Source organism: Pseudonaja textilis, chromosome 1 (genome assembly GCF_049901715.1).
Source record: "Pseudonaja textilis isolate UNSWEBS1 chromosome 1, rPseTex1.2, whole genome shotgun sequence".
NCBI classification, from domain to species: domain Eukaryota; kingdom Metazoa; phylum Chordata; class Lepidosauria; order Squamata; family Elapidae; genus Pseudonaja; species Pseudonaja textilis.
In genome coordinates, this window is record NC_141990.1 from 277,529,810 (window position 1) to 277,551,381 (window position 21,572).

At 33.0% G+C, this 21,572-nt stretch overlaps 1 protein-coding gene across 4 annotated transcripts in view; it reads right to left on the reverse strand.

Moving 5' to 3' along the window:
* Positions 1–1,249: 1,249 nt before the first annotated feature.
* The window catches only part of NOVA1 (NOVA alternative splicing regulator 1), a 135,301-nt gene continuing 114,978 nt past the window's right edge, over positions 1,250–21,572 (reverse strand). For all 4 annotated transcript variants that reach the window (XM_087921849.1, XM_026710676.2, XM_087921851.1 and 1 more), the window contains one exon: positions 1,250–4,346. In XM_087921849.1, coding sequence (XP_087777975.1) covers positions 3,342–4,346 — 1,005 coding nt within the window. In that variant the 3' untranslated portion in view covers positions 1,250–3,341. The remainder of the gene's footprint in view (positions 4,347–21,572) is intronic.

The following is a 21,572-nucleotide window of genomic DNA, read 5'->3' on the forward strand; positions in this document are numbered from 1 at the left end:
GTTTGTAGAAAGGGGTGAAGTGGTGGTGGTGGGTGGAATAGGATTGAAAGTCCTACAGGTAATAGCAATAACTGGAAGTGCAGACGAAATAGGTCTTCAGTGCAAAGAGGAAGGCAGCCATTTAAAAAGTCTAAGTGCAATGTTGTGGTGCTGAAAGAAAAGCTCCAGGTGATAAAAGAAAAACAAAACAAAACAAAATTAAAAAAAAAACTGCAATGCAACTTCAAGCAGTAATTTGTGGTGCTGAAAGGACAGCTCCCAGCGTTGAGGAAAAGATCTTGGATCTAGAATGAGGTGTCCAATCTGTATGATAAACAGCACACTGTGTCTCAGAGCGCCTATTCAATCTCAGTAAGTAAATGAAATATTGATTGAAAGTGACCCTGAAACAGAATGCATTAAAAAGACATAGAAAGCTGCAGAACTGAGGTAATTCTTATTCAGTGTGTTCACCAGCCTCCCTATAGTAAAACAAATCTATAAATAGGTGCATTTTATAAGATGTTTGGCCCTTGTATCATTAGTTTTCTCCATTTTAAATCACTTTAGTGGAACAGCCTTTGCTGTACACATGATGAGCTTTGAAACCATATACTAATTGCTTTGCAATAAGTTAAATCTTTTTATAAATCAATACTATATGACCTATAAATTTCAAATTATATTTTTAAACAGCATGAAGCTGGCTTACAGATAATTCATGCAAACCCTTGTTATTACTATCACACTTAAAAGATTAATAATTTCAATTTAGCAATAGAGTTTAACCGACACATATATAATGAAATATATGCATTGGTGGTGGGCCACAAAAGCTCCAGATTGTCAATTATACTTTTAAAGTTCAACTATGTGCATTTTGTCAACATCAAAAGCTAAAAAAATACACAGTGTATTTTTCTTTAAAGGATGATCTCAATTTAACATTAATTCCAGATGAAATGTATGGTTTCCACAGTGGACTAATAGAATTTTGATATAACAAGTTGAAAGTCTTCTAAGACTAAATAAAACATTTTAAAGACCCAACATTTGAAATGCTTCTATTATACAACCTAATACATTTTATTTTTCATCCCCTTTACCAGTTTAAACTAGGATAGGGCCCCAATAATTGCCTTGCCAGCATCCATGCTGACTCTGAGACAGCATGGACAAATTTACATAGATATTATTCACTGTTAATGTATTATAAATGGTCTGAGACTTGTGACATGCAAGGAAAAAATGAGACGGGAGACAAGTGATGCTACATGATGAACTAAGCACATTTATAATGATAAAATGAGTAAATATAATAGCGGCAATGCTAACCACTGATTTCACGAGATACACTATTTGTCAAAACTTACACAGCTACAGAGTATCGACGATAAATAGTCATTACCAAGTAACACAGTTTACTACAGCTTTTCTCTTTCATTTTAAACAAGCATATCATTCCCTTTTTAATAATTCTCTAAATAAATATTTAGAGACCGAGAACTAAATGAAATAACAATCCTATGTTAAAAACTAAAATGAAAATAAAAATGACTCTACTCTTACAGTTTGACAGAAATGAGTTATTAATAGTGAAGGAGTGGGGGGAATGGGGAAGGGAAGGATCAGGGAATTATTTCAAGTTCTCAATGTCCAAAAGTAAATTGCACAGTAAATCAATATGAAATGAAGAGTCCATATAGTTCAATGAACAAAAGGGAAAGTTCATGAGGACAAAGATCACAGTTCAGAGAGAGGCTGGACGAAATTCAGACATGGAGCATCACACTCATTGTTCTTTAATTGGTTGCACAGAAAGGAGCAGCTGGGATGCCATTTAGCTTGCTAGGATGGACGTAATCAATGGGTTGAAGTTGAGATGGAAGTAATTCTCTTTTGAAATTCAGTTGCTCAGCCAGATGATCCAGAGGTAGCCAGCATTTTATTTTTGTCCATTGAATTTAAGACTGCATGCACAGCATGAGGACGTGCTTGGTTATGGATGCCCCTATGAGTGGCCTTGAGTGGGCAAACTCAGAGGTTAACAGATGGTGGGTCAATGGCCTGGGCAGTTGGCACTCAGGAGAGGTACAGAAGAGGGTGACAGTTGTAGGGTCTTGGAAACAAAGACTTAGTCTGAAATGATCTGTCAAAAAGCCTGACAATGGTAGGCCACACTACCTCTCAAGATAAACTGCCTCTTCTAAATAAGCATGCAGGAAATACTGTCTGATTGGTGACATAAAAATGTTCCACAAAACATGCAAATTACTGAGTATCAGAAACTGCATTGGCTGCTAGCGCCATGCTGCAAAGACTCCATCATGGGAGCAAAACAGCTAAATCACAGATAGCTTCACAGTAAAATCTACATTCACAATACTAATAGGTTTCTAGTGTTAACAAATTATACACAATTATAAGCTCTTAAAATGCAACATACTTCTCAAGCAGTTGCAGATAATGAAACATTATCAGCTATCAATAATTTGTTGGCACTTCCACTTTTTTGTTTATAAAATTTCCAATACACTGTACCACAGTTATGTGTCTAAACAGTGAGGATGTTAATGGAGTAATGACTGTTCTACTGGCCAGGCAATGGGATCAGTAGTGATTTCAGTGCTTAAAAACAAATGTACAAACCTCAGGTAGAGGTGGGACTCCATGTGAGAACTTTTGTTGAACTTACAAATGGTGAAGAATGGGCCATGGCCAGCATGCAGCATTATTTCCATTGTCTAGTTCAGATGGAGAACAGGTGCTTTTTATTGATCTGTAAACTTACCAATATAATTTTCCACAGTTTTAACCTTTTAAATATTTTACAGTGCTTTTATGCAACTATATTGCTTTTTGATAATTTTAAATTTTAAAACTTAGTTTCAAAATATTTTTTTCCTACTTCACTGTGCCCTAAGCAGGAAGTAAGACTGTCATGACAGTGCTTTGGCCTCACTCCATTTTAGGTCACTGACCCCACCATACCCACCCTAACAGTAGTTAATTTAGTGTTAGCTAGAACTAATACTGAAAACTTTACGCATTTCCCTCTCTACATTCAATCATTAAACTACAATAATGCTGGTAAAATGGCAGGCTTAAATCTTACACTAGAAACACTTCTGACAAATATACACAAGCAAAGTATAGAGAACAAAACAGGTCAAGAAATTTTTTTTCTATGAAACATCTGATAAAACACATTATATTTACATATACACATTGTCAACATAGTCGCATTCATTTGCATAATTATATATTAATAACAGAAAAAAACTTCACTTCTGCAAAGTACAGTACATCCTTCTTGAAAATAAGGTAAGGAGGGGTTTAAAACAATCTCACGTTTAGCATGATCAACCCACTTTCTGTGGATTGGCAGCCCGAACTCCTTGCTCATACGTGATCCGTTGTGTTATTAAATACTGTGCGGCCTGGGTTGCAGCTGGTGTTCCAGTAATAGTTACCTTCCGATTCCTTGTGCCAGGAACGAATTCTCCTTTTTTGGAGATCTGTATCCTTGCACCAGTCAACTCTTGGTATTCTACTAATGTTTTCCCTCCTTTTCCAAGTATTGCACCAACTAAGTTTTCTGGCACTGCTATTTCAACTACATCCTTTGAGCCATCTGTGGATTTCTCTGTTCCTAGAATGGCGCTGGCAGCTAGAGGAGAAGCAGCTCCAAAATATCCATTGGTTGCAGCAGTAGCAGCAGCCAGGCTACCTAATGCAAATGTCCCCGCCGTACCACCAGCTGTACTGCCACTGGCTGAGGCTTCACTCGCATAGGTGGCCAACAAATTGGCTGCTGCTGCTGCTGGATTGGCACTGGCAGCTGCTGCAGCCAAAGCCCCAGTAGCTGCTGCCTGACTTAGGCCTAACCCTAAAGTATTGAGATTATATCCATAGCTGGCTAAGGTGTTAAGTGCAGAGGTGATGGCCACCAGGTCATTGCCTGTGAAGCCAGATAAAACTGCTGGAAAGGCTGCAACTCCAGCAAGGTTTGCATGTCCTAAGAGACCTGCCGCAGCTGCAGCTGTTGGTAGTACTTCAGCAGTGTTTGCATAAGGAGATCCCGTTGGATTGGAATTGGCCACTGGACCTGTAACATTAGCATAACTGATATTGAGACAGCTGCCACTCTGTGGATCCTCTTGTATCTTCTGGATGATAAGTTCAACGGCTTTTCGGTTTTGTTCAGGTTCTCCGCTTACAGTAACAACCCTCTCTTGTAAGTTGATCCCATCAGGTTTCTGGGAAAGCTGTACCCAAGCCCCTGACTGCTCCATTATAGCCTTGACTGTAGCACCTCCCTTCCCTATTATCAGACCTGCTGTGCTGTTGGGAACTATTATCTTTACCTGTAATTAAAAAAAATATATATGAATAATACTTTTTTGCACATACAACATAATCAAATTCTGTATTGCCCCTAATAAATGGAAAAACTCAAAAGATTGTTATTTTCTTACAAATATAAGTTTGAATTAAGAATCAAGCTCATATTTGTAAGTATTTATATGAATACCATTACACAAAATGGTATATGTTTTGAAAAATCTAGTTATTGCAGGAAAAACAGAATTCTTAGAGCTCATTTAACAGTGAAATACTTAGACAAATAGAAATTATCTTGTAAAAGAAACAAACTTATTTTATAATACTTTTGTTCATGTTAATCAAATACTCAATAACAGATCACCTTCTAATAAATCTATACATAACTCAACAGCATTTCTGTAAACAAATACTTCAGTGAATTAGCAAGCCTTTCAATGGAAGAAAAAGTAATTGGACATGTATCTATTCTAATTGATTTTAAGTTCATTGTTTTTATGGTCATTATTTATTTATAAAATGATTATTCTGGTATTTTCCAACAAAAAGTCCCTACTTGATAGTTATCCTTTATTCTCAATAAACTGCACAAATAATCTAGGATCAGAAAGAATTAGGAAATGTGGGGATTTGTGTCAAATTTCAGGGAAAATAGAAATAGGCAATTTCTCATTTTTTCTTAGCTAATGATTTAAACTAAAAACATTTAATTATTGATATTGAAATAGCTTTAAATGGTTAAAAAAATCCAGATTGTTGTGCAATTACATTTCAGTAAGAAAAGTGTGATATCTGTATGGCACTTATATTTACCTACCAATATCCCACTATAATCAGAATAAAGTATGCATGTATGTTTTTTTAATTCAACATGTTACTTGGGCTTGAGCCAAACAAACATTTCCCAATAGAAGAATGTTATTGAAGGCAATTCCTATAATGTAGAAAATTTCTCTGCCAAATCTAATCTATGATTGCATTTGTTCAATTCCTAATCAACTGCATAGAATTTAGTGTTAAAATTAACTGGCCTAGAATACTTACGCAGCATATTGTATATCAATACACAACCATTACCTAAGATGTAGCTTAATACAAGCTGAAATTGTATGCAAATCATAAAATGGATCGTAATCTCTTATGACTAAGTTTCACTTGAAAACAATAACACTTGAATTAATCAAGAACAAATCATTCTTTTAATTTGTAAATGTGACTTAGCTCACTACATTGATCTAAACTAAGATTATATTACAGTGACTATCTTCCATTTTAACACATGTTTCCTATATCTTTTTAGCATGTTTTATGGATATCTCATCCTCAACAGAATAATAATTTATGAAGCTTGTATGCTACCCGACTTTCAATAACTCGTGACATCATGGAAATATTAAGATGTTATTTTTCATAGTTAAGCTTGGGATGCATATTAATCTAGACAGAACAAATCACATTTATTAAATGATGTCTGCACATGTTTCAATTTTTAAAGTGTCACTGAAACTGGTCACAGTAGTCTCAAGATACTAGACTATGCTTCTAATAGCAACACACTTGCCTAGGAGAATGGTGTGGATGAATTTAATTGCTATTTCCCCACAATTTTACACCATGTAATGTGTAGTCTCCATATATAACATCTTAATATGAACTTGATTTCTCTATTCTTTCACCTGTTTTGACACCTGATAATCATCAGTTCATTTGAGCCAAAGTTGCACAATGGTGAGCAAAGACCTACCAAAATTGCTAATAAACTTTAACATAACAGAATAAAATAATTAAATGTATGATTGACAACAAGTTATACCAATTATATTTAATATTTGATATTAAGTGAAAATGTAAATGTAAACGTAAAATAAAATCAATGTAATGGTTGGACTTTTTTCCTATTAATGTCAGAGTTCCCTATCTATTCAGATTACGTTCTGTAGTTAGCTCAAAAGAAGTTGCATAACAAAGGTGTATTCTTTCTCCTAAAAATGTTTGCTAGATAATATTAAAAAAGAAATTCAAATTAGTAAATATAATTGTAGCCTCTTCAGGAGCCAAATATAGACATATTTGATAGGAATACGAATCCCTTGAGGTAGCGAATTACATGTTTTGTATGCAAAACTTTCTATCCAATTTCTCACAGCATTAAGATGGATTTGACTAACAAGGTGGGGATGCTGCAGAAGCTACAAAACCAGCAGGAGAAAGAAAGGAAGGGAGGGAGATCTTTTTTTTTTTTTTTTGCAATTCATTAAGCAGCTTTTTACTTCCGAAATTTATGATAAACCGTGAAAAATGACAGAGCTTTCAAACTGTAGAAAGCTTTTTCCAACTGTGAAAAACAAATGGGCCTTTTACTGCCTACACATATGAAACAGTACTATCATTCAAATCCATGCAAAAAGTTAGATTTCATACATTTAAGTAGAAATAATAAAAACAATTAATCAAAACTGTATTCCATTGCCATCTCTGTATGCCATAAAAAGAGAGTGAAGGGGGCATCTCATTTAGAATAATTTGATATCTACTTGAAAAGAAATAAACCTTGAGCATGACTTGCACATTTTCATGTTTTTTTCTTGCACATTTTAGACTTTTGCTCCCAAAATACATATACAAACACTTTTTGTGTATAAGCATATTTTGACTAGTGAAAGCAGACTATATTGATGCATAGTTTTAATATAACCTGTATCTTCCATTTGTTTTTATTCCATGGTCTAAAGGCACTTTGTACTTCACACATTAATGTTTCATAACTTTCAAATTACATTTGCAAAAGCAACTGATGAATTCTGAATTGCTTCATTTATGTGCTTCAATTTTTTATAATAATAAATATGGCTGCCTGCACATTGAAATATACAATAAAGCTGTGCAATATTTTGGTTTTTATACCAAAAAAGCACTTCACAGATGAAAATGAAGAACTTGCCTACAACTTATTAAAGCAGCCACACAATTACTTGGGAATATATGGAAGCTGGCAGAAGCAGGTATAAAATTTTAAGGAAAGATGTGCTACTCTGAGGAACTCCAGACAAGGATTACATCTGTACTCTCATGTGTGTTAACATTCACTTTTGAAATTGAATCTAAAGTACTGAAGCCCAATATGCAATATATAAAATTAATTCACATATTTGGTAATATAAAATGTGATCACATATGGAAAATTATTATATAATGTACCCAAACATTACTTAAGTATAAACGCATTCAGTATAAATCCTAGAAATCCTAGAATTAAAATATGATGTTAGCATAATTTTCTACCAAAATACCCATGTTATGAGAATATCTTTTTATTATTTCAAAATTAGTAGAAAGTTGTGGGGCAGTTGGCTATATCAGACATCAGTTCTTGGAAGTTTAAACTCTACTCTATGAGAAGTAAGATGTGGTTCTATTTATTTTATGTGACGGCAAGCTATGTTACACTACTGACTGAAGCTGACACTTTTCCCTATAGGCTTAATGCCACTGACATAAGAGGACAGATTTCAAAGTGGGTAGAAACAAGCAGTTTACAACAAGCTCTCTCTCTTAGGACTTCGCCCTTACTTACTATCTCTGGGCTATAAGCTAGCAAAGGCCACAATTAGGGAACATTTGTTTGACATAGATGGTCAAACAGTTGCTGGTAATGCTATTCGTTTATCGATTGGCTAGTTTTTGTTACTCTGTAAAAGAAACTTACTTTTTTTTTCGTCCTAAACTGCATTATTAAGAAGGATACTTCTTAATAATTTTGGTTATGTATATTTTTGGTTTATTTTTTTCTTCTTTATGGATAACCAGGACAAGATTGGTACATTCAGTATAAGACTGGTGAAAATATTTAGGCCAAACTGGTAGCATATTTTAAGACACTGAATAGTTAAGAGCAGAATGTCTAAATGTCATTGTTTGCCATCTGAACAATACATGAGAGAGGGTGTTCTCCATGAGGAGATGATGCAATTTTAGTTGCTAAAGTAATTTTTAGTATAAGTGGATGCTCAAAACCATATTTAATCCGTATTTAAAAAAGAACATCATTTTACTTTGAAATCAGTAATAATCTGTTGTCATTCTCCCAATGAATGCGTCAACAGCTTTTTCTCGGAACTACTGAATGTCTTAAAAATAATAAAGAAAAGTTTTTAGAAAATGATGCCTGTCATGATTTTAAATTTTTTTTTTGATTCTCTAGTGAACTCAGTCTATTAATTTTATTACTGCTTTGTGGCAGTGGTGGTGGCACAATCTATTTGTAAAAGTTATGCTCTATTTCAACCAAAAGTAAATTAGTTGAACAGCAATTTCATCATAGAATTATATGGCCTATATTCACTCCAGCAAATGATTTAAAATGGTTCTCTTTGACTATCAAAGTTTTTGATGAATAAAACATTAAAACCTGAAGAGCTGTTTATAGATACATTTTGTTTTTTGTTTTTTTAAAGAACTACATTGTGAAGTGTTTTTTCACTACTTAAAATTACTCTATTTGTGATCCAACTAGATCATATATAGCAGGGGCCTCCAAAGTTGGCAACTCTTAGACTTGTGGAATTCTGGAAATTTTAAGGCTTAGAGTTGTCAAATTTGGAGACCCCTGATCTAGCTTAGATTACCAAAAGCAGAACAGAAAATGGTCTTGAACCTTTTTTGAAAAATAGAAATTAAAAGACAGCATGAATAGTTATTTAGTTAAAGTGAAATGAGCATGCTTATTCATCTGTCCAGTAAGAGAACTACAGTTTTTATTAATTAAATGGTTCATAAATTTTATGTTATTATAAATGAATGCAAACTTCTTAAAGGTTCTTCCCTGTGAGTTAAGGGAATACACATAAATTAAAGGAATATTTTATATGTCCTACTCCTTTAAGTCTAGTTTATTTCTGAGAAAATACACTTATCACTATTAGGGTTTCTAATATCAGGTTGCTTGGAAAAGTTTAGTTGTTTGGAGATTGAATGCTATTTGATCTTCCTTCCTTCCTTCCTTCCTTCCTTCCTTCCTTCCTTCCTTCCTTCCTTCCTTCCTTCCTTCCTTCCTTCCTTCCATCCCCTTCCCTCCCCTCTCCTCTGGGAGAAGCCAAAATTGAGCATATTACATCACAACCATTCCCTTCCATCCTTGTCTTTACAATTTGCCCAATTGCTAATGTTTTTGCAAAGTATCTGCATTAGCAAATATGACCTTAATTTCTCTTGTTAGCTTCATGATGGCTTTAGAAATATCTACTCACAATTGTTAATGGACAGAAGCCATAGTTGCCACGTCCCCCGTTCCCCCCCCCCCCAAAAAAAAAAAACAAATTGGAAAAGAGCTTGTTGGGTAGATAAGTGATTTATTAAGGAAAAGGTTGTCTGGATATTCTAAAATATTTTCCACATTTTTAGAGAATGGAAAAGTCAATACCATTTTTCCATAGGAAATAAAATGAGACAATTAAATTATTTATTAGTAATAGCTAAAGAAAATGCATATGCATCTTTCCTGTCTTAATTAAGCAAGCAACATAAAAGTATGTTTTTGTAGGTTTTAGATTTAAGAATGAAAGATACATAACATTTATTGCTTAGGAAAGTATTGCTGTTTTCAGGAAACTTGAAAGGAGGTGAATTAACAATGATTTTACCACAGCATAAGAATTAAAGGAATTTAATTTGCTTTAATTTTAAAAGTATTTAAACTGTGTTTTCTCCTAAATTTATCTCCCCACAATACTCAATATCAAAGACAGAAAAAAAATACTGGACCTCAAAGGTAGGTGCCAATTTGAGCCAATGATTTATAGATCCAGTGCCCTCATGATATGTTTAGAAACCAGACACACAAAAACAACTGAAATTTTTTGGCCTTACTTGCATCCCTCTAGCAGATGTCTAGCAAGGCAATGGAGATGAACATTTTGGAGACTATAATATCAAAATAATCTTTTTTTAAAAGTAAGGTGTCCTGTGCCCATACACTATTTTTAAAATATGCATATTTGAAAATATATTTCCATTGTGATTCTAAACTCTTCAATAAAGGCTTTTAAAATGAGTAATATATATTTAACCTTTGTTATTATTTATTGTTACTCTATGGTTAATCTGATAAATCAATTTCTTACTTTTACACACACACACACATACACACACAAACAAACAATCTGAATTTCTGAGTCACTAGTACAATTTTTTTAAATATGAAATAAATATATATTTTTTATTCAACTTGTTTATATAAGATTTCTTTATTACATTGTTAGCATCAACAGTTCACTTCCTTTCCACTATTTTCATTTGGAGGGGGGAGGGTATTATTTCCCATCCCACTTCAGTAAATAAGTGTAAGGTTGTTTAATAATAATTTCTCTAGATAAATAATCTAGAAAATGACAATTCAGGGTTTTTTCTAAATTAATTTTATTTTAAAAATTACCATTTTACAAACAACATTTCAAAAATCCTAGTCTCTCTCTATACTGTGTTTTTCACAAAATAAAATGAAGGCAATACAGCAGTTTAGTGTCCCTTCAGGGATAAAGTGATACAAATAATATTCTGCAGAATAATTGCTGGTTGATACTCTGTCACTGACCCAATATAACAGTGAAGCCTATGGGAATGAAAGTCAAGAGAAGTGAATGAAGAAGAATAAGAAAGTTGTAAAAGGCTATTCTGAATATTCCAATAGTAGGCAGATCTTAAAATAAGCTGATTCAGAACTTATCAGAGGCTCATTCCCCTCTCTTCAGATTTTCATCAATTGAAAAGATTAATGAACTCTGTATTTTCTCTTTAAAATTTATTCTTACACTTTGATATACTATTGCTTATCTCTATTTGTTTTCTGTATCAGCAATTGAAAATATATAGTGATGAGTTTTCCCTTTCTCTTTTTCAGTAGTAAACAGCATCACTTTTATGTCAATAGTATAATATATTTACCCACAAAACAGTGTCTATGTGGTTTGCTGAATTTCAGCAGAATATAAGGATATACTATTTTATGTAAATAAACAATATAGAAGAGCAAATGTGTGTGCCATGAGGATGGTTCTGTAATATAGTTGCAATATTGACAGTTTCTTCTTCAGCTGCAATTGAAAAGGGCCTTGGATGGGTTGGATGAAGCTTTCAATACGAAAGGCCCAAATGTTGCACTTTCTAACATAGTGCGCTTGCAGCTGTTTTAGACAAATGAGTAATAATTTATAATTAACTTCAACATAATGGCTATGATTATTGATCAAAATACTACCCTTTTTCAATGTGCATGTAATGCATATTAAAAAAAAAAAGATAGGATTCTGATCTCTCAATCATCCACATACATTTTGAAGTGATTGACTTGAGGTACGGGATGACCAGGCTGAACCCAAGGGAGAGATCAATTGTGTCATCAATTTTGAGTCACTTTGTACCCAGAAGAGATCTAAGTCCATCCCACCTTGAATTCCCCATTGACTCTGATCTACCGCCTATTTGGTTAGAAGTTCAGATTCTCGTAGAGAGCATAAGCTTGCAATACAACTTTGTATTCTTTTGGACTGCCTAGACTTCCTGATTTTCTTGTGTTTGACAGACTCCATAAGCATGTCACAATCTCCCTTTCTCTATATACCATCACTGGAAATTACATGGTATGAAGATTACCTGAAAGCAGCAGGAAGAAGGTAGACAAAAAGAATTTATGAATCTTTTCCAGCTACACTCCCCATATGCAGTCATTACCATCAACAGTTGGTAAGATATATTTTTTATAGTTGCTATAGTTGCTACTATTTATTTAAGAAGTGATCTGTAAACGGCATTGCGAAGGTTTACATCCCAGAACGTGGTATATAAAAATTGTAATAGTAAATATAATGTATTGTCTAAAAAATTATTATATTACTGAGGAAGAGCGACCATTTACTGTAGAGAAATTGGACATCTTTGGTTTAGTTTTACATTAAACATAGGAATGAACAACTGAAAATCACTGATGTTTCACTTACAAATAAGTTTTTTTAAAAAATATGTCTCATTTTCTAATATAGTTTGACAACAACGTATTTATCAATGTTAAAAAAGAAACATCCTTATTTTAAATTTAATAGGATGTATTACATTTGGTTTCCTAATTCTATATTTAATAGTATGAGACTTGATATATCAAATACAAATAGCCCCCAAATCTTGATTAATATGAAATAATATTTAACATGATTAAATATTAACTACTTAATTATTCATTCTATATTACCTGGAACACAACATGCTGAAATTGCTGCTTTGATATGCAACCAAATGAAAACATTGTAATCATTAAATGTAGTGCAGCGTTGCAAGGATAGTTATTTCTATGAAGAATAATTATTAATATTGTCAAGACATGATTAATCTCATTTCTTGGATTCATGTTTTTTAAGTTCAATTTTAATTTCAATTAATTGCAAATTTCATTGCAATTTTTGCTCAAGTGTTTCCCCTACTTGCTCAATATTCTTTCCAATAAAGGAGAATATTTGTAGCTCATGGCTGAAATGAGAAGTCCTTGGTGCTCTCTGAGCTTGGTTGTTTTCTTGCAGAAGTTTCATTACCCAAACTAGATAACATCATCATTACTATTACTAGTGTGTATGATGTTACAGTACTAGCTAGTACTATCACTGACTAGAGAGCACCAAAGACCCCTCAGTATTCTTCCTTTTCCATTCTCTGTTAACATCATTATACATTTTGACCTTTAGATTAATTCTTTTTCTCATTGATTACACTCTTTTTTCATAACTTATCTTTTTTCCATCTTTTTTCTCACATACTTCTCACTACAATATACTTATCATCTCTTCATATAACACAATAAAATTTGCCATCATAATGCAAGTATGTGAAGAAACCTTAATCTAGTGCATTGCTATGTCTGGCTTCTATTAAAAGAAGAATAGGAATAGTTAACAAAAAGAAATTTAACAGCCAATTTCTAGATGAACTGGGGTCTTGGTAGCTCAGGATGTTTCTTTTATGGGTTTTTCCTGTCCACAAAGGATAACAATTGTCAAGTGATCTGATATCTTAAGATATCACTTTTCTTTCTTTCCTTTCCTCAATTCCCATTTCTTCTGCTATTCCTGGGACATGAAGTTGGATGAGGTGAGAACATAAAGTTTAAGCTGCAATTATTTAAAGACAAAAATAATTAAATCTTAATGAATGTAAGCACTTAAGATAAAATAAGACAATTTATGAGATTGAAATAGAGCAGAATTATTCTTGAAAGCAAAGTCAAAATATCATAACATGAAGACATTTTAGCCTTATAAGTGAAGTAGGTATCATCTAGTTATTATTTATATAGAGGAACAAATAATCATTTCATTCTCTAAATTAATACCCATAAAACATTTTAGTTCTGTTGGCTTAGATTTTTACTGTGTTGTTACACTATACCAGATTTTAGTATTTATGTAATTACAAAAACATTGATACAGAAGTAAAAAAAACACTAAATGGCAGTCATAAAATCTTTTCTCTTTCATGTAAAATATAGAAAAACTCTAAATGGTGTTCATAAGTGTATTTGTATTTCTCTTTTTTATAACCATGATTGGTAAAATTTGTGCTTAGTTAAAGCCTTTTGTTTATTTGTTTTCTTCATACTATATATAGAAGGACTTGGTAGATCTACTGAGAGAGCCAGATACGTAATGGCAGATAAGAGATATTCTAACAGTAAAGAATGTTTTGAAGAAGATATGGTTCTGATATCATTTGCACTTGTATGAAGTTATTATCTGCTCCAATAGTGTGCGCATTAGCCAACTGAGCCTTATTTCATTTATTCGTTGCACATCATTAATTATGAGCAATTTAAAGATTTCCTAACATCAGGGCTGCTAATATCTTTTTCTTGGCAGATTTTCAGACACAAGAAGCATGCAATTAGATGTGTTAAATCCCATGTTATTAATACTTATAAACGAGCAGCTGAATAATTTATTAAAATGTAAGTCAGAACTTTCCAAGTTTCTTTCTATGCTGATTTATTTATTTTATTAATTATTGTATTAATATAAGAAAGCTGCAACTGTGAGGCTGCTAAGTTTATATGGCTGATTGCAGCAATTGGAATTCTGAGAATATCTTCTGCATACTTTGTCACAAAATTAGGATGTTAGGAGGTTTATATTCACAAGAGTTACAATGAAGAATACAACATTAATTGATCAAATTGATATGACTGTTTGTGGCCTTACAACCACTTTGCTGCTTTCCATCCAAAGTAGGCAGACTGAAGGCACAGAATACAGATAGTCACAAACACATGAACACAGCTGGGGTTGGGATTTCTGTCACTAATGATTCAGTTGTAAAGTGAGATGCCATGTGTCTGCATCACTTGACTAGTCATGCTCAAGAATTGCAGCTCATCAATCAAGTACCTAACCCAATGCAAACCACTCTGGGTTTGGTGCCTCCTAAAACAGAACCTCACTAAGGTTAGAGATTGTCTCCAAGTCCCCCCATAGGACTATTTTCCCACTCTCTGCCCTTTTGTCTGTCATACATTCTGCAGGGGCAGCAGAATTAATAATTTGGCTCTATGGCTGCTTGCCACATTTTTGGAAGCTGCAGCAATCCGGTCCCAGTCCCAGCCACAGTCACTCTTGCAATACAGGGATACACCCTTGCAGTACCCTGTCACTCCAAGACCCCAGCTGGCTTCACTGGGGTACTTCACTGCCCCAGTGGTCCTTCGCTATCTTATTAATTCTGCTGATGATGAGGTGTGCTCAGCCTGGCTGCTGAGCCAAAATGGGATTGGACTTCACATTGTTGAAAAAAAAAAAGCAAAAAACCTTCCATTGTTGCAGCATTCAAGATAGTTAAATATAATTTAGATAGCATATCTGTTAGGTGCATCAATAGCTGATTTGAAATTCATATTCAAAGTGTGTTCATCATTAGCTCCTCAGTAAAGTACAATGATATTAAGTGGGAATGATGAAAGCTTTGCCTTATATCCAGCAATGACTTGCATTAAGAAGTGGGAAAAATGCAAACATGCAAATAACACACAAAGGGATGGGATAGCTAATATTCTAAAATAGAAAATAATCTTGATAGGTTATGGCAGAGGACTGAAAGTAATAGAATAAAAACACAGATAAATATTTGCTTCTACAGTTAGGAAAAACATTAAGTGAACTGGGCTTGGTAATAGTATGTGTGAAAAGCTTTGAATTGTGATTAATTACAAGCTTAATATGAGTCAGCAGCATGATGGGCCTGCAAACAAAAGCATTTCTAATTTAGAATGCATCAATTGAAATATAATTTCAAAATGACAGGGAGAAATTGTTTCACTTTATTCCCCTTTAATCAGAGAAAGTCAGCAAATTTGATAAGAGAAGTAAAAAAAAATCCATTGAAGACAGATTGGAAAAACTGGGTATGTTATTGATGCTATGGGTGGTGATAGTGGTGATGGTATTGGGCAATATATCAACATTAATAACAATATATGATTGTGCATTTTTTGTTCCAGAGGACAGGACACAGAATAATGGATTTAACTATAAGTAGGCAGATTGGGTTTTAGGAAAATTTCTTAATAATAACAGCAGTTTAATAGTAACTGCATATGTTAAGGGAAGAGGTATCTTTGATTCACTAAAAATTATTAGGAAGATGGTGAACTATCTATGAAAAATGCTTTCATTTCCTGAACTGATCAAGGGTCTTTTGGTCCCTACAAACTCTATCCCAAAATGTTTTCAGCACACTGTTTTATTATGGAGTGATCTGGCATTAAATAACAATTTGTTGTTGTTAGTTGCGAAGTTGTGTCTAACCCATCGCGACCTCATAGAAAATGTTCCCCCAGGCCTTCCTGTCCTCTACCATCTTCTGGAGTCCATTTAAGCTTACACCTACTGCTTCAGTGACTCCATCCAGCCACCTTATTCTCTGTCGTCCTCTTCTTCTATTTCCCTCAATCTTTCCCAGCATTAAGCATTTCTCCAATGAGTCCTTCTTACTTTGGCCATCTGATGAGCTTCATTAAATAACAATACCAACAATACCATCAGATTTGTTGATTCATTATAAGGGTTAATACTAGAGCTTTGAAGTTTATATGCATACATTCAGAAAAAAATACAAGAATACACCACCCATGCATTGAATCATTATTTGATAGTTTACTGATAGAAAAAAATGAGGCCACTTATTCAGATGACATTTGAAATGAATTAAACAAAGTCATTAATAATAAATCCATCAAGGGCTAAGCTTTTATGATAACAGTATAGTGAGTTTTCAGATTCAAAGGCAATAAGGCATATTAATATCGAAAATAGAAAAGATATATTATATTTAGATTATACTTATGAGCTTTCTTTATAAATTAGATGTGGCACTGTACAAAACAGGACTTAGTTTTTTTAAAAAAATAAGAATTACTACATCTCAGCAGAATAACTTTTACTGTATGTTTTGTTTATTATTTTTAAAAATCTATTTGCATGTTAAGAATTCAAGCTTCATCCATAATCTGAAAACAAATTTTGCCAGTTAGCCTTGATAAAGAAAGAAAAGCAACAATTTAAACAAGAGTTAGAAGAAAATGTCAGGCTTGTAACTATGTCACATTATAGATATAAATCACTTCTAAACAGATTATTAGACAGTTAAACATGCCTCCCAAAACTTAAAAGCCTCAAGCACAAAGGCCAATCAAGATGACAATTCCTATCCTAATACAAAATATCTCAAGTGGGCAAGTTCAGATTTATTTACAGGTATTTATTTATATCTTGCCTTTATTGTTTGTATAAATAACTCAAGGCAGTGAACATAACTAATATTAATATGATACCTTCCTTTTATATTTTTTTGATAATTTTTTAAAAGAATATAACAGAGAAGAAAGACCTCAAGGGTAAAAATACTATAATCAATTCAACATTTTTCATCTATACTTAGAAGTAGCAGCAACCTACACCATTTCATCTTTGGGAAAAATGTGTAGATCTAGCTCTGTATAAATATATTTTCTTTGTCTGTGAAAGGGCTTTGCAATTCTTAAAACAGATTTCTTAAAGTATAGTTTATTAATACCTATTATAACAACCTTGACAAAAAATGGTTGTAATTGGTGGTAAAGTAGTAAAGTGAACATATAGGCATGGCATTTAGTTGGAATAACATTTAGTTGTTCCAACAAAACATTATAAATATCCTTTCCTTATATGAAATTGATATACCTCAAAGTAAAGCTTATGAATTGTTGCTTCCCACTATGTTAGTAGGATATATATGAGAAGGGGCTGCATTCTTCATTTGTATTCTTATCTAAATATCAGCAGTATTTGGCAAGAGGTCAAGTCTACTTTCATAGAAGTGATTATGTTACATTGTTCCAGCATAGTTGCTAATTTCCAACCCCCAGCCCCTAGAATGTGTCCCAAGCATAAACTAGTCATCACTGATGATTGAATAGTTTCCACTTGGAGAGATTCAGGTAGGTCTGTGAATAGTTATGTCTGTTAGTATATTTACATAATACTTAAATGGACATTTATTATGTACAAAAATGTACTATGTATTTTTAATATTGTAACTCTACTAAACCTGATTTGTGAATCAGTGTAATAAAAAACAAATGTGTGTGCATGCATTTTCTGGAAGTACATATTTGTGCCATGTATGTATGTATGTATGTATGTATGTATGTATACACACACACACACACACTGTAGGAAATTGTAGCATTTATTTGTAATAGAATGGAATAGAATAGAATAGAATTATAGAATAGAATAGAATTATTTATTTGGCAAGTGTGATTGGACACACAAGGAATTTGTCTTGGTGCATATGCTTTCCATGTGCATAACAGAAAAGATACATTGGTCATTTGAAATCAACTACTATTCCAAAACGTTTTTTGTAAATATCAAATATCAAGCCAGGTAACTCCATCTATCTGTTTTTTGTTACATAAACATATTTGTATTTGTCTGTTTTAAGATATTTTTCTCATATCTCAAGATGATATTGAATTGTTAAATTCAATTCATAAAATTTTGCAACCCCAAGTTACCTGTTATTTAGAAATTTTTCCAGTCTAAACATAAATAAGGAAAGAAGATGAAACAAGAAAAAGAGGGAGTGACCAAGGAAGTTGTGTATTCTGAACACAGTATGTTCATATCATACAGCGACAAAAAATATCATGTGAAATTCTGACATATATTCATCAGCCATTGTACCATCACGGGAAAACATAATCGGCATTTCAATATTTTACCTTTATTCAAGCAGTATATAAAGGTGCTGTACTTACACCAAAAAAACTTTATGAAAATTGACCTTGCAATCATTAACTCAATAGAAAATTTATTTAATTTAATTAATTCAATTTCCTTCTGTGGAAAAAAATAAGTACACCCTAGGCTTTAACACCTTGCATTGTCCCCTTGGCAGAAACAACTCATAATAGGTATTTCTTACAATTGTCTATCAGTCTCTTTGACATTTATTTGGAAAAAAATTGTTCCCACTCATGCAGATTTTTTTCAGTTATACTAAGTTTGAAGGGGTTCTTTCATGCAATCCATTTCAAATCACTTCACAGCATCTCAATTGAATTTAGATTTGGGTTTTGATTTGGCTATTCCAGATCCTTACACTTCTTTTTTATTCTTTCTTGATGGATTTACTGGAATATTCAGGGGTATTTTCATGTTACAAAGTCCATTTTATTAAGCTTTAATTTAACAATGGTATAATATTATCCCCATCACTTTCTGTTACAATGAAGAATTCATAGTGGCTTCTATGTTCAGCAAAGCAGCTCCAAATCATAACATTTCCATCACCATGCTCTACAAGTAGAATCAGGTTCTCTTGATGAAATGCTGTATTTTTTTTAAAGTTTGTCTTCTGGTAATGTGGTGTAATAACTTTATCTTTGCCGTGTACACCCAGAGAAGCTTGTTCCAGAAATCCCACTTTTTGCCTTGGTGTTCATGAGCAAACTTCACTTTTGCCCTGCTGTTCTTTCTACACAGTAAAAGGTTTCCTTTTAGCACCTCCCACATAGACTTAGCTTGTGAAATTTCTTTCTAATGGTAGATTCTTGCACTTTCACAGTGGTGAGAGCTACCTTTAAGTCATATTATGATATTCTGGGTTCTTTCAATATCTTACACTCTGTTCATCGACTGAAATCGTTGTGTCAGCTTGACCAGGACTAGTTGGCAGTAATTTGAAAACTTTTCCACTTGTAGATGGTCTTCTGGACAGTGGAATAATTAAATGTCTGAGATTTAAATAAGAAAGATTCTTTCCAGATCCTCTCTAAAGATGTTCTAATCATTTGCACCTTTTCTGATACTAATTCTTATTTTAGATATTTCAGATAGTGATAAATGTAAGGGTATTGTTATTTTTTCCACATGCAAAATTTGCATTCATGTTTATTCAAAATGATACTTTTTATACTACCTTTATCAACATTGTTAAAATGAATGAATGTTGAAATAAGTTGAAAAAGTAAAAAAAAAAAAAAGCTTTTATGGTTTATCCAATTTTCACGGACAATCTCTTTCTGCTACCCTGCAAAGAACTTCTAGATGGCTAGAAAATGATATACCCTCTCAATAGTGAAACATAGTTTGTGGAATTACTTTTAGAAAGTCTTGTCTGCTACCCATAATGAACTTTTTAAAATGTCACTGATATAGTAGAATTTTCTAGCACATTTACTATGTTGTATTTTTAATGCTTTGAGGTAAATTTGTGATACAACTAGATATTAGGTACAGTAAAAAATAAATATTTTAAAATTTAAAATGAGATACTACCCTTTCCATAAGTAAAAGGTTGCTATGACAAAGTTGAATCACATTTCAGTCTCTCCTATGGATAGCTACCTATTTGCCTTTGCTATGACACAATTAAAGATATATGGAATTATTCCATTGTTTAGTCATATTGCTAATGATGTATTTAAAAATGCACAATTTGATGAACGGAACAAAATAATTGAAGGATGCCATCTGCCTTTCCCATTCTACGATATGAAAACTATGAAGATTGGGATGCATCTGAGAGATGATATAGAAGCATCCTTGAGGGATGGGATAGTTCCCAAGTGATCCATAGAAGGCATGTATCACTGTGTTTCTCATATTTTTTAAAAAACTTAGATGCAAGATAGTCTCAATTACAGTGGCAATAGATATATTGTTGGAAGACTTGTTGGAATACTTTCCCCAGCACCTTATTAAAATTAATCACAATAGCATCTTCTTCATCGTCCTGCAGAAGTAGTAGTAGTAGTAGTAGTAGTAGTAGTAGTAGTAGTAGTAGTAATGAACCCTGAGGGCTCTTTAGTGCTCTCTGAGCTCGTTGTTTTCTTATAGACATTTCATTACTCAAACCAGGTAACATCATCAGTGCTAGTGATCATCATCACTAACACTGATGGTTTTATCTAGTTTGGGTAATGAAACGTCTGCAAGAAAACAACCAAGAGAGAGTTCACCAGAGAGTACCAAATACCTCTCACTTCAACCCTGAGCTACAAATAATCTCCTTTAAAATGAACCTTCCAGTTTCAGCTAAAATAATGTCCTTAGCATTTAGAAAATGTAATGGATGCTCTAAATATAGCCTGATTTCCTAAACCATTGTAAAAGCTTAATCAATTTCAAGAGAAAAAAATCTCATCCCCGCATCCCATCTTTCTTCAAAGAAACAAACAATCATTACTGCATACATTTTTAAAAAAAATAAAGAGTGTTCTGGGGAAGGAAAGAACTGGCAAGCTGAGTTTTCTCTGCCTCAGATATTAATCTAAATCAGAGAAGCATTTGGATAAATTTTTGCCTTTTTTGAGATGAAGTTATAATCTCAGAATTGTATTATGTCTAGATTTAAGTAAAATGTGTATCTTAGTGTTTTATTCTAAATATTCTTTCTCTGATATAGAATTAAGTTACAGTATGTACTCAATCACCTCTAATGTCATGATTTTCCCACTGCTGGTGTTTTAAATATGTCTACTACATTCCTTGTTGTGGAACTGAGACATATTTTAATGATCTATAATATTAAATCAAGATTATCTGAGGCCTAGAAATGTTCAGCAGTGGCATTATGTTTCAGAACTTTTAATATACAACTAGAATACTCTACTGATTTCAGAAAAGCTATACCATGTAGAATTAGAAAAATTCAAAATCATTTGAAGTACATAACTA